Source organism: Charadrius vociferus, unplaced genomic scaffold, assembly GCF_000708025.1.
Source record: "Charadrius vociferus isolate BGI_N301 unplaced genomic scaffold, ASM70802v2 scaffold161, whole genome shotgun sequence".
Taxonomy (NCBI): Eukaryota; Metazoa; Chordata; class Aves; order Charadriiformes; family Charadriidae; genus Charadrius; species Charadrius vociferus.
Window position 1 is genome coordinate 6,718,567 of NW_009646928.1, and position 14,079 is coordinate 6,732,645.

Sequence of the window (14,079 nt, forward strand, 5' to 3'; positions counted from 1 at the left end):
CCCCTTTAGGTACTGGAAGGCCACAGTAAGATCTCCCCAGAGCCTTCTCTTCTCCAGGCTGAACAGCCCCAGCGCTCTCACCCTCTTCTCATAGGAGAGGTGCTCCAGCCCTTGGATCATCCTCGTGGCTCTCCTCTGGACACACTCCAATAGGTCCATGTCCTTTTTATGTTGGGGACTCCAGAGCTGGATGCAGCACTCCAGGTGGGGTCTCATGAGAGTGGAGTAGAGGGGCAGAATCACCTCCCTTGACCTGCTGGCCACACTTCTTCTGATGCAGCCCAGGATACGGTTGTACGGTTGGCCTTCTGGGCTGCGATCGCACATCGCTGGCTCATGTTGAACTTCTCGTCCATCAGCACACCCAGGTTCTTCTCCTCAGAGCTGCTCTCCAGCCATTCCCCACCAAGCCTGTATTTGTGCTTGGGATTGCCCCGACCCAGATGTAGGACCTTGCTCTTGGCTTTGTTCAACTTCATGGGGTTGGCTTGGGCCCAGTTCTCCAGCCTGTCCAGGTCCCTCTGGATGGCATCCCTCCCCTCCAGCGTGTCTACCTCGCCATTCAATGAAATCACATTCAATGAAATTGCATTCCAGAATGAAACCTCAAATAAGCTGTGTATCCTAAAGCTGAAGTAGCGAGTGTGACATTGCATTTTCTCCATTATATTTGACTGTCCACTGGTTTTGGAAAACTGCATCCTGTGGTCAGAATTGCATTTGCTCTATTTTCGTAAATTCAAGACGATAAGCATGTGCCGTTTGGTCCATTCTTCCACAGGCACTTCTGTTCATGCTGGTCTGCTTGCTTCTAACTGGAAATTACTGAAATTTAGCTATGCGTTAAAATAGAAATGCTAACCTTTTCCTCTTTTTATGAAAAGCTGACTCCAGGAAGAAACTAGCTGTTAATTGTTAGATACATCTTTATATAATGTAATTTGGTAGCACTGTAATACGTTTTGATATCCCTATTGAATGTTTTAATGAGTAGGCAGTGCTCTTTGCTGCTGAAGACTTATTTTGGTTTTGATTCTGTTTTTATTGACTTACCTGGGCCTTTGTCAGGATTAGCTCTGCTTCATTGTGATCTTGATAGGAGAAATTCCTTTGGAAATGTCAGGATCCATAGTGTATAGAAACAAAGCTTGATAGAGGGAATTCCTAGTAGTTTTTTCTTTGCTTTTAAAACTGGGAAAAATGGGTTATAAATGAGCCATAAGAGCCACTTTTCTATATCTTACTTAGTTGCTACAGAAGTGCACTGCAAAGAGAATTTTACTATGCAGGCACTCAGAGTGTCATTTCATAGTGCTCAAGTGCTTCCGAATATTTTAAAACCAAAAGTTACAATTACAGTTTTGCTTCCATTTTCTCAGCCTGCATACGAAATAGTTTAGACTGTAGGGAACACTGATGAGACACTTAAAGTGCAGAAAAAGATCTTTTTCATTTTCCCAAATGAAAGCTATTTGTTGATTTCAGACTTCAACCAAAGAAATTATGGGTAAATGGAACAAAAATAGTTAAAGAACATCACTTTGAAACTTGGATGACTAGATATGCCAACACAAAAAAGAATTTGGTTTGGGTTTCTGATAAGCTGCTTAAAGCCGAAGTAATGAAAGTCTCTTATTAGAGCAGAAAGCAATAAAACAAATAAAATCCAGTCTACTTTCTTGATTAACAGTTGACATTTTAAAAAAGCGTGTTGCTTTTAATGCCCTGGCAAAGCAGCAGTTTGGAGTCAGTCAGTGACACTTTTCTTGTTTGCTCAGTTTAAAAGTTTGCCCTTCTTTGTCAGCAGTAAATGTCTTTCAAATGCTTGATGTGAGAATAGGTGGAGAATAAATGCCTGAATTCTGTGGCATTTTTCACCCAGGTATGCAGGACCCTGTAGTCAGAAAGTAGATTACGCCTTCCGGATCAGCTGGGCTACTTACCTTGCAAGCACCGAGCACATCATTGTGGCCAGCTTCGATGGCAGAGGAAGTGGATACCAAGGAGATAAAATTATGCATGCAATAAACCGAAGGCTGGGAACATATGAAGTGGAAGATCAGATAGAAGCAGCCAGGTGAGCTACAGTGAAATGGTCAACACCTGCTCCTTCTTTTCTGGGCTTATTGTGTAGGGGGGGGAAAAATGGATGAAGGGTTTGAATGGACATCTTGAAATTACAGCACAAACATAACTAAATTCTACGTTACTTTTGGATGCTGAAGTATGTCATTTATGGGCCAGCCATCATTTTATGCTTAAAAAGAGAGAAGAGTTAATGCTGTAATACAAATTTACCATCTCCCTGGTTTTGTAGAGATGATAGCTGTCACGTTAGTAGAAGAGCATGCTACCAAGGAACTTGGAGCTGGAAGTTTTACTCCAAGCTTTTTCAAGTTTCTGTTGTAACAGAGTTATTTGCATGAACTACTCAGCCTTTGCATCATAGTTCATCTTTGTCACTTGGTTTATGCTTGTAGAACCTCACTAAACCGAATGAAGTCAGTATGAATCTCTCAGAATCATAAAGAAGTGATCTCATGGGGTTTGCTTTTGGGGTTTTTGAAATTTTAAGGAGTTTAAACAAATAGTATTTCAGAATCTTTTTTTTTTTTTTTTCAAACCCTGACTGGGTGTACAGGTGTCAGCCTGTCTCTTGCTGCTGCAATTTGAGTGTTGCTCCTCTTTTTTAAAAAATAAAGGCAAGACAGGTGGTGAAATCTAATGAAATCTAATCTAATACAATACAAATGTCAGTGAGCGTGGTTTGAGGGCTTTTACAGAGTGTCCAGGTTTGGGGTTTTCACATGCACAGATGTTTTTCTGAATTTCTTAGACATACATGCCTGAAGTATTGAATGTTTTCATACGCAGTCCCTATGATGAAGTGGGAAATGCTTATTTGTACAATAGAAAGAGGCAGATACCGTGGAAAATCGGCACATCAGTGTAATGGCCAATACCTGCAATCCATTAAGCATTTCATTCTTCTGTTTGCTTTTAGACAATTTTCTGAAATGAGCTTTGTTGATAAGGACAGAATAGCTATTTGGGGTTGGGTAAGTACTTAAATAAGTTTGGCTGGCTTATTATTTAATTGTAACAACTATTTGTTGTGCTGCTGTGTGTGTGAGGTGCTGGAGTGCTTAGTGTGAGGCACCTCTGGGGTCATGGCACAGTCCATGAACTGATGAAGTACATCTTACAAGTGCTTGTATTCATCGGCCCTTTGTAAGTATGCAGGAACCTTTGAGACAGAAATTAGGACTACTAGAGTGATTAAAAACTGTTTAAAGGGGTACTGTCAAGTTCCTGTGTACAAGATGAACGAATATTTTAAAAAAATAAAATAATATCCCTGTGTATACTCATTAGTGTCTTTTTACATTAGTCGGATGATTCGAATTTTTTTTAAAAAGGTGTAAAATTACATGTGAACCAGCTGCATGGCACAGTTGTTCTGTTTTTACTAGCAGCCTGAGAATATGTAAATTTGCTGTATTGTTGTGCTTGGCCATTTATTTCAGCAGTATTTCCAACCAGAGGCCAAATTTCTCTGACTTGATGTGTCTTTAAAACCTGTCACAGTAGAGGGGAGTGTTTGATAGCATATACATACCTCCTCAGCTGCAAGGCTAAGTATGTAGGTAGTGTTAGTGGTATGTATTTGACTAAAACTCTGAACACTTCTCTGTCCCGGGCTGCTGTTTCACTGCTGCTTCTGGTGTCCCAGGGAGTATTCTTGCATGAGCTGTTTAAGCATGCTATATTTAACTATATGCAGGATGGCACGCAGGATCTTGAATTAAATTGCTAGCTGAAATTTGGTCACTGCTGGTGACAGGCACCAGTGAGTAAATTGCTTGAGGGCAAGATGGTGATGATGGTGCCTTTATTAACTTTTCTTATGAGGATAAGCATCCCTGTGTTACATGAAGTCAAAAGTAGCAGTATTTACTTTAGTGGGAGGGAAATTCTTTCTGCAGAAATGGAGGACTTAATGCATTCGCATCCTACTCCTTATGAGCCTCAGGATGAGTACTTGAAGAGCAGTCCTGTTTGGAGCTAGGTTGAGGTTACACATGCTGGATGCTGATCCTGTGGGCAAAAAGATTTTCTTTATCTCTTGAGTTTTCAGGTTGTCAGCCGCTCATTGTCAGCCTGTCGCCTGTGAACGTTAGTTTTGTTTGCCATAGGTTTGTCAGTAATATCTTTATGGTGGCCAGGTTAGGCAACATATTTATATGTGGGTTTAATCACTAAGTGCATGCTTTACTTCGCTGATCTCACTGGGAGGACTTAAGCATTGAAGTTGGAGCAAACGTTTAAGGGCTCTGAACTAAGACACAGTTCCATTTGCCTGTAATCTGGTTTCAAGACAGGAATGAGATCCAAAAATTGCTCTTCTTTTTGACTGTGGGTGGGCACATTTTCCTAAATAACCCCTTCAAACTCTAGTGAGGGCAGTCGTTTGGGCGGTTGGCGACATTGTTTAGGTATCTCGCTGCCTGGATGCTCAAGTGTGTCAGATATTTACTCATCTGTGTATCAGGCTAGACTGCGAGTGAATTTTCTGTGCATAGCAAGGAGTGTGTCGCTGCACAGTTCCTCCCACAGACGCAGCACCAGATCCTTCGCTCTCCAGTCACAGTCTTGCTCTTGACGCTTTGGAGGAGAGTTAGCAAGTGAGCTGCCGTAGGCCCGCTCTGAGGGAGTTGTAAATTTTTGGATGTCCTGGTGCAGCTACTCATCAGGCGCGTTGTGGGCCCCAGCTCTGCTTCCACCCACGCCCCCAGCACGGAGAGGGACGCAGCGGTTCGGCAGTGTCTTGTTTCCTGTCTTTCGCTGCTGCCTACGGTGCTACCACACACTGTCATCCTTCGCTGAGTCACAGTTCAGCGGCGTTTGCGCCCTTTTTCCCCAGCAAGTCCTCATTCATCAGCGCCGCAGCTGCCATGCGCTGTTTGATGCCTCTTTCCCCCACTGAGCAGGCAGGGTGAGATCTGACCCAAATTCAGAATGGCGTTCATTAATATGAAAAACGCTGAGCCTATAAATGTCTGATGAACCGTTTAGCAGATGGGCCCCATCCTTTTCTTTCCGACTAAAATAACAGCAATGTTTTCTTCTCAGTCGTATGGGGGATATGTGACCTCCATGGTGCTTGGCTCTGGAAGCGGCGTGTTCAAGTGTGGAATAGCGGTTGCCCCCGTGTCACGTTGGCAATATTATGGTATGTGATGGCTTCCTCGTTACAAGGATTCCCATATGTCTTGCAGTGCACATGCTGCAAAGTGTTGATTCATCGCGTGGAACTTTGATTATCTACTAGATGCCATGTAAATGCCACTTGGTCTGTTTTTATGAACTCTTGTGTACTGCATTTCAGAATTAAACCAATTCCCTAAATCTTATTTCCCACTTTAAAAAGTCCAGGTAATATCTTTAACCTTTAATGAAGGCTAAATTATTGTAATATTTGTAGTATTGCTGTAATGTGTCTGTGTTAGCTTTCCAAAGCTGCCGTGTGTTCCAAGACCAGTATTGTGTGTCAGAAATCCATTGCTATTAGACTTTGCTTCTTCAAAATGCTACTTCACTCTTTATAAGAACAAACTGTGAGGCTTAGCGTCAAACTTGCATTGTAATTTACTGTCTCAAAGTAACAGAATAGGATTTCAATTGTCTTTTTCCATTTAGAGTGTAAATTTTGGATTTTATAAATCTAAATAATCTTAAGAATAGTTTGGTGTGAGGAAAACCTGAACAAGTGGACAAGTCTGAACGTGCTTCAAGCTCCGAGTATATAAGGTTGTGGTTGAACGAGGCTATAAATAAAGTTATAGGGGGCCTCCTCCCAGATTAAAAAAATTATGTACAGTTAAAAATATAATATGTGCTAGGTACAATGTGACCACATTTTGACATTTTTTCTTATTTCGATTTGTCCAAAAAGATTCAAGGGAAAGCTTTTCCTGGCAAACCTCTGCTAAATAAGGCATAATTTATCGTTCTGCAACTAGCACAGAGGCTGTATAATAGTGCGTGATGTGCTCTGGCTAATTCAACAGATCAAATCATACTCCCAGGTATTAGCAGTAGTGCATTGAGGCTGTAGGGATGTTTTCATAATGTTTTGGATGTGAATATTACAGTACGCAGGAAATACTTTTCTTTTTTTTTAGTGAAGATCAGGATGCCTAAAATTCCACTTTTAGTTGATTAGATAAAGGAAAGGGTTATGAAATCATGCATATTCAACATTTAAAAAAAAAACAAACAAAAACAACCCAGTGTGGCCACGCTGATGAAAAGTCACATGGACATTAGAATATGGCAACGGAGTGTTGATTTGTATGGCTTAAAATAAAGCAGCAAATCTGCAAAAAAGGTAATATGATACCATGCTGAAAAATCTCTGGAAAATCAGAGATACTTAATTTTTACTATATATAACATAGAGCGAAGCTGAGTCCTAATTACTGCTACGTTTTCATCTTAGATTTGTAGTAGGAAACATTTAGATAAAATAATCTAAGATTTTTTTCAAATGCTAGACCTTTACTGCAGGATTTTCAGTAATTTTCTTCGGATTACTGAAAGAATAACAATAAGGTAACACTGACACAAAGTACTTTATTAATATTCAGCATTCAGGTGTCCATGGCAACAAGAAGATTAAATATTCTGAATAATGATGGTTACCTACATGCCTCATTGTGGAAAGCCTGTTTTTATCATTCCCCCGCCTCATGCTTCCCACAATTTCCAGTATGCATTTTTATTGTTTGTATCAGTGGATAAAATTTCTGGTAGACAGATTGAAAATTAAGCAGCAGATTCTGCATCTGTTTTGTTTTGTTTTGTTTTTTTTTTATTACAGATTCAATATACACGGAGCGATACATGGGCCTTCCTATAGCAAGTGACAATTTGAACAACTATAATGTAAGAAAGAAATCACTTTATTTCATTTTTGAAGTGTGGTTTTTTTTCTTTTCTACACCACTCTATTTTTCTTTATGCACTCTGGTTCCTTCCCCATAAGAAGAAATAAGTTTGTTTCTTCTTTCCAGCTGTAACTGTTGCATTGTGCTTTTAGAGGCTGTAGTCCCGTGTGTTTGGATTTGAGTGAGGCAGTTGCTCCTTGCTGTATGGTGTGGGCTTTCTCTTGTTTGTTTGGTGTGTTTGGCTTTCTTGTTTTTTGGGTTGGTTTTTTTTTTTCTACATTCAGTTCCATTTGGCTACTTTGCAGACTGCAAAACAAGCTGTAAAAACTGTTTTATTTTAATCACTAAGAAACAAATTTGTTTTAAAATTTAATATGCTCGTGGGCAAACTATGCTTTATCTTAAACAACATTTCCACCAAAACAAATGTACTCGAGTTCTCTCTGAAATGTAATTTAAAAAGAAAAAAATGGTATTGTGTGAATTTTCTTGCTTTAGAATCTGCAAGTTTTTTCAGGGAAAGCAAAATCTCCCAAATATTGGGAAACTTTGGCAGGTAGGAAAGTACTGTGATCACATCAAACAAATTGCAGACCACCTGAGAGCCAGCAGTGTTGGGGCTGGAATTTTGGCCCCATCTCCAGGAACGCAGGGTGTCCAAGGCTTGATCTAAAATGACCAATGGTTGCCCAGAAGTGAGGGAATTTCCAGGTGTTCCAATGGGAGCAAAATACCTGTAAATTTTTTGTCTTCATTATGGCATGATGACTCGTTTCACTTACTCTTCTGTGTGCCAGCTGCTTTTTATTGCCTCCAGGGCTTTGTGAAGTCACAGGTAGCTGGGAGTAGGGCACAGCAGCCCAAGCCTTCTGTAAGGTTTTGTTAAATTTCAGATCTAGGTGGAAATGCAGTGGCTTTTGGAGAACTGCGAGGGATCTGGGGGGTCCTTTGTGCCCTGGTTACTGGGATGTTTCACAGAGGTGTCCAGACGTGGTGATGCTGGAACCAAACACGGGGGTTAAAGGAGAAGAGATGGGGCATTCTCTGTGTTTGGGTTGGTAAATAGGCTAGAAGACAGTTTAGCACTGATTGTGTCTTGATGCAATTAAATGTCATGGGGGGAAAAAAGGGTCAGGGTTGTTGCATTGATTTAAAAGTATGGTAAAACATATAAATGCATAAATATATGGACTGAAACGTCTGTTTTGACGTATCACTACAGTAATCTAGTTTTGTCAATTGCCGTATCAGATGTTCTGGTCAAAATTGAGAACAATGGCAGTGCCGCTGGAAGGCTTGATGCTGCGTCTGCCTCTTTTGACCAGCGAGCTGCTCTGGCCCACTGGGGACTGACCAGCAGCCTGCAGCCGCCTGCCTGCCTCTTTCCCAACGGGTTTCTTTAAGGCAGTGGGAACAGTAGGAGGTCTGCGAGGTAGCAGTGTAAATAGAAGTTACTGTCGTCGTGCAGAACGAACGTTAACGCTCTGGGTGCACAAAGTCATTCACCAGCTTCACGGCACAGATGGCAACAGAGGACTGTTTAATCCTTTCAAGCCAGGAGTCGGATTTTCTTGGCATAGTATCCATTGCTGGCAATGGCCACGTTGAAACTGCCAGTACCAAAGAGCTAAAGGTTTCAAATGTGTTACTCGGAGGACTAATTGGGGAGAATGGTGGCTAGATGGAGGAGGGGTAATTGCACAGATCGGATTGTCACACTTCACTGCTGCTTCTAGAGATAGGAAAACGCAACTTAAGTCCTCATTCATTGTTAAAAGCCCCAAATCATGTATTCCTTGGAATTAACTTTTGCATATAAACCTGGAGGGGTGGGGTAGCTCAAGAAGTGAGTTTGATGCTTTCGTGTAGCATCAATGGAAGGGTTGTGGGATTGTGTTGTTGCTGAAGACCCTTACTGACTTCAGCCCAGCATGTTCCTGGCTTACAGCCCCTTTGTTCCGTGCCCGTGTCCCAGTAGCCAGCCTGGCCCCTTGTTGTTGAGCAGAGCTGTTTTCTGAACTGAATGTTTTTTAGCAAGTAAATGCAAAACATGTACTGAAAGCTCTCCTAGCTGAAGCTGTTAAAGCATTTTTGAACTGTTAACTTCATACTGTCAGGTTTGCATGCTGCATCTTATATTCTCTATCCTGCTGCATCCGCTATCAAGCTGGCTTGAGAAGGGAAAGGTTGCATAAACTCTATACTGAGTGCCCTAATTTAAAAGAAATGAGACTGTGTACACCCCTGCATAGAGAAGATGGGTGCTGCTAGGTGTCTTCCTAATGTGCAGAGTATTATTAATGACTGTCAATATAGTCTCAATAAACTAGTTTCGGTAAGAAGGGTACACCCACCTTTGTATGACTGTGGCAGTAGGTTTCACATTTACTGAAGGAAGAGAATCTGAGATGTTAAATACTTTTTGTCAAGAGTCAAGACTCACACTTCTCTAAGTAGGCTAATTAGGTGTGATCAGTGCCTTTTGAGGTAGCTGTGAACTATTACAAATCAAAGCTTTGTTAAAGAAAGGCGCCAGCATGGGTGGAGCTCGCAGTATGGTTGTGTTGGGATCCTAGGCTGAAAGGCAGCAAAGCTCTCTGCCCGGGAAGACCTGACCCTGATGTAAAAGACTTGAGACTAACTGAGGGCAGAGCTGTAGAGGTCAGATGCAGTAGCCATGTAAAGCATATCGACGAGACTGTTCAACTTGTGAGAAGATTATTTTGCAGTTCGCTCTGAATTTGATATGCTTTTGGCAAGTGTTTGAAACAGTCATAGATTTGGCAATCTTTTTCTAGCAGATTTGAAATGTTCAGTCCTTAAGAACTGCTGCATCATTAGGTTATGCAAAACAGGGTACAATTTTGTAAATATGCCATCTTGTACTGATTTGACATTTGTTCTATTATCTGAGAATATGCTAAAGGGAGAGAGACCTTCAGTTTCAGCCAAACCTTAACTTGTTTGTGGAGTGCTGATAAAATGTTGACTGCTGTGTGAGCTGTAGAAAAGCCAGTTACACTCAGCAGGGCCCAATTCTCAGCACTTGTTCACGTTACCTTTTGAGAACCTTTGTCCTGGCAGTATGACTATGACACAGAAGGTGTAAATTAAGTTGTATGTATTTGCTGTCCACTTGAGGTTTGTTCAGCTGATGTAGCTGTTGCTTTGTGCTGTATCTGTGCCTAACTTGAGATTGCTCCCTATTTTGCAACTTTTTTTTTTTTTTTGGCAGAAGTGCTGTGTCCTTAAAGTACGTTTTAGGGAAGGGACTCTTCATGTTGAGTATGGGTACAGCGAGACCTCCCTTGCAAGTGATTTTAAAAAAAAAAAAAAAAAAAAAAGAAAGTATCTCTTTTGTGTGTTCCTTCTTTCTGAAGTATTTTACAAATAGCTGAATTTTGTTTATTGCTTGGAGGGGGAAAAATAGTGTTATCTTTTTTTCTGAAACTGCGTTTGGAAAGTCGAGTTCTCAGAAGCATAGCTCAAGTCAGGCTTCCACTTGCAGGTTTGCTGTCCCTTAAACCAGCACTGACTTGCTGGAAGAAAACTTGTAAAAGCACTCTCTTAAGTTTCCCCTGCACATGTGGAAAATGATGCACTCAAAAGATACTACCTACTTCTTTTTCTTTATATGACTGGGCCATTATTTTCTGAATTGTTCTTTTGGTCAGCTGCTGTACCAGTGCTCCTCTCTGAAGCAAAGTCCTCTCTCCAGCTTCTGGCACTCTCGTAACTATCTGTTCTTGCTCCATGATGCCAACTTGTTTCAACAGATAGTGTGCATGGATTTCCATAGATTAGATGGGATTTCTGGTGCTCTGCAGCCTTTGCCTATCAAAAGAGGGCAACTGCAGTGTTACGGATTGGAGGGTGGGTTTTTTTCTCTCTGATTATCTTGTTTTTTAAATTTGGTTGAAGAACTACAAGGAACTCATTTCACCTATGAGGGTTGTGGTACACTATTCTGCTACAACAAAGGGCATTTAATATTTATGCTTGCTTTAAAGATTCATGAGTGTACAAGATGCATAAAGAAATTAGAGCACTTGTGTGGATTTTTTTCCTAATTTTTACCTTTTTTTTCCTTGCCATAGTGGCTTTTATATTGCTGTAATATAGAGAGAACTTCTGCAGGGGTTCAGCCATTTTCAGCAGAGAACCCGTATAATATTGCAAATAGAAGGAAATTTAATTCACCATATTTTTACCCCATTTTTGCTGGTTGTCTTATCAAGCCTGAAATGTTTCATCTCTTGTCCCTTTCCTTCTTCCCACTCTCATGGCAGAGCACTGTGCTATTTCCTTTCTCTGCCCAAATCAAAGATCATCTTACTTTCAATCCTTACTTTCCTCATTCTCTAGTACTGAGTCACAGTGGCAAGTCAGGTGGTCAGTACGTTCCAGGGAGTATGTTGTTACTGTGGTTTAAGTTTATTGATTAATCCTAGTTGCTGATTTTTTATTTTTTTTTATCACTGTATTCTGTTTCAATTCCCAAAATGTAGCTTGACTTCTGTGTATAGATTTTTGTCTAGTGGGTTTTCCCTTCAGGCATTTCTCTATCATATTTGGGGGAGAGCATTGTTTTAAACTTCTTGTCAGCTCTTGTTACTTGAGACTAAATATTAGCTCTGTTGACTTACCTACAGGTAAGCTAGTGTACATTTTGGTGGGGAAGATAAGTCATGTAATCTTTGCAATATCTACTCCTCACTATCATAGGGTGCACTGTTGCCATGGCAACATTTTTTAACTTGTCTGCAGTCGCACAGGAAACCTATGGCAAGTGGTGTGCTGCAGGCTAACAACGTGTTAGCGATGCATTAAATGTGTATCATCTCACTCGCAAAACTCTTGCCCTCTGGAATTGCCCGTTGCTTTGCAGACGTAACCCGTGGTAGTAATTACAGACCCGTGTAGAATGGTTTGAGAGTGCTCCCAGTGCTGTTGGGTACGTGAGCACGCTGTTTGGGGGTGCAGGGGGGGGAACAGGGGTGGTTGATTTTATCTGAAGGACCCCGGACTGTGTCAAAAGGAATCAAAGTCAGTTGGTAGCAAATTGTCTTCTAATAAAGAGCACCTTTTTTCTTTTTTTTTCCTGTTCTTTAATTTCAGAGTTCAACAGTAATGGCCAGAGCTGAAAAATTCAAGGAAGTTGAATATCTCCTTATTCATGGAACAGCAGATGGTGAGTTGCAGTTAATTAGACATTTTAGTATTACAGACAGGTTCACAATTCTACTACTGACAAAACAAAAGCATGAAGGGGCAAGGCTGTTACATTTACGTCAATAAAATAATACTGCTTTCTGCAACTAATATGTGTTTCAGTCAGCAGTACTGGGGAGTCTACTATGTTCATTGCTTTGCTTTTCCCCCAGAGTACTACAGAAGCAATTTTTTTTTGGTTTACCTTTTTCCTCTTCTTCTTCCACTTTTCAGATAATGTTCACTTTCAGCAAGCAGCGCAGATTTCCAAAGCTCTTGTTGATGCTGAAGTGGATTTTCAGGCAATGGTATGGTTCTAGTTTGTTTATCATCATACAAATGGGTTTGTATTGTGAGAATAATGGCAAAAGCTCCCTGTTGTTAGCTATAAATCAATTGCCATCTTAAATGAAAGTTCACATACTTGCATTTCACATTCAGTAACTGAAATTGTAACATAAAGCACCCATGTATCTTTGGTACAAAAAAAAAAAAAAAAAACCTGTTTACCTAATCTTTCATTTAGTTAATTTTTTTGTGTTCTCAGACAAACAGCCAGGTCAATCCCAATCTATGCATATACCTAAAGTCCAATGAATAGTACCTTGCAGATAGGATGTAAGGAAAGGTTAACTTCAGCTAAGCCCACAATAACCTGTCCATCACATTTGGTGTTTTCTCTATTGAACTTGTAAGACAAGTAGCTATTCGCCCCTTCTTAATGCTGTACATGGAAACTCTCAGACCAAGGTGCAAACTCTTCCTTTTCTACCTTCTCCCAGCCCCTGGGGAGCAGTGCTGAAAAAGATGCAGAAGGAAGCCAAGCGCTCGGCTGTCCTTCAGCCAAACTTGCAGGGCTTACAGGGTGCAGAGCTCAGGCACCACTCTGAACTGAGGAGCTGCATCTCCCCTCCATGTAGACAAGCCACGTATTCATTGTGCACTTTTAGCACAAATAGATGGTATATCCCACGCACAAAGCAGGGATGAAACTATCATAGCAGCTTCTTACCACTCTCATGTCTTTGCCTCCATGCTGAATTAGCCTCATGCTGGGATAATTTTAAATGGTTGCACATGTTTTTGTCTGTCATGTTTGAGCTCTATGATTTAAATGCGGCTAGCACTAACATTCTCTGTATTTTTCTTTCCCACAGTGGTATACCGACAAAGACCATGCCATCTCTGGTCAAGCACATAAGCATATCTATACCCACATGAGCCACTTCCTAAAGCAGTGTTTCTCACTGCCCTAGCACCAGCGTTTTGGTGGTCAGTGATGGTACTTCTCCAGAACACTCTCTAGCTAATGTACACTGAGCCAGTAAAAACTTTTATGAATCAAGATGAGAAGGGTCAGCTCTTGGGATACCTGTGTATACAATGAAATGCTAATCTTTATAATGATTTCTGTTGCCAAGCAACTATTGCATTTTTATTGATTGTGTTTAATCAGGTCTTAACATCACCAGAATGTAGGTGTGTTGCAGACTTCTGGAAAGCATGGTACTTGCTTGAGTCAGTAGCTTTTGATATTTCAATCTAAAAGAGAAACAGTCCAGTTTCTACATTAGGGTAATGAATGATGAAAATGTCACAGAGGAGGAACCAACATGGAGATCAGTTGAGGAATAAAACTAACAATGTTTCCAACAAAAAATACAATGAAACCTATGATCATTTCTGTGAAAATACTGATAAATGTTTAAACAGATTTTGCAGAAATTACCTAATGCTCAATCAATTACTATTTTAGAAACAGTATCGGGAATACTGCACTGTTAATATTTTCTATGCAGAATGAAACATTTTGTTTACTGCAGTTCCTTGAATTAATATTTTCTCTGCAATCTCTTGGATTACAATTGTAGAAGTCTTGCAAGGAAAGCATGTAACCAGCTTTCACCAGAGATTTTGA

The 14,079-nt window shown here is 40.6% G+C and overlaps 1 protein-coding gene across 1 annotated transcript in view; it reads left to right on the forward strand.

Annotated features, from left to right (window-relative positions):
- DPP4 (dipeptidyl-peptidase 4) overlaps window positions 1-13,663 on the forward strand; it is a 34,810-nt gene extending 21,147 nt beyond the window's left edge. Inside the window, exons 19-25 of the mRNA XM_009894651.1 lie at window positions 1,883-2,077; window positions 3,005-3,059; window positions 5,134-5,233; window positions 6,884-6,948; window positions 12,069-12,141; window positions 12,396-12,469; window positions 13,319-13,663. Of these exons, the coding sequence (XP_009892953.1) occupies window positions 1,883-2,077; window positions 3,005-3,059; window positions 5,134-5,233; window positions 6,884-6,948; window positions 12,069-12,141; window positions 12,396-12,469; window positions 13,319-13,417 (661 nt within the window). The 3' untranslated portion in view covers window positions 13,418-13,663. The remainder of the gene's footprint in view (window positions 1-1,882; window positions 2,078-3,004; window positions 3,060-5,133; window positions 5,234-6,883; window positions 6,949-12,068; window positions 12,142-12,395; window positions 12,470-13,318) is intronic.
- The last annotated feature ends 416 nt before the right edge of the window (window positions 13,664-14,079 follow it).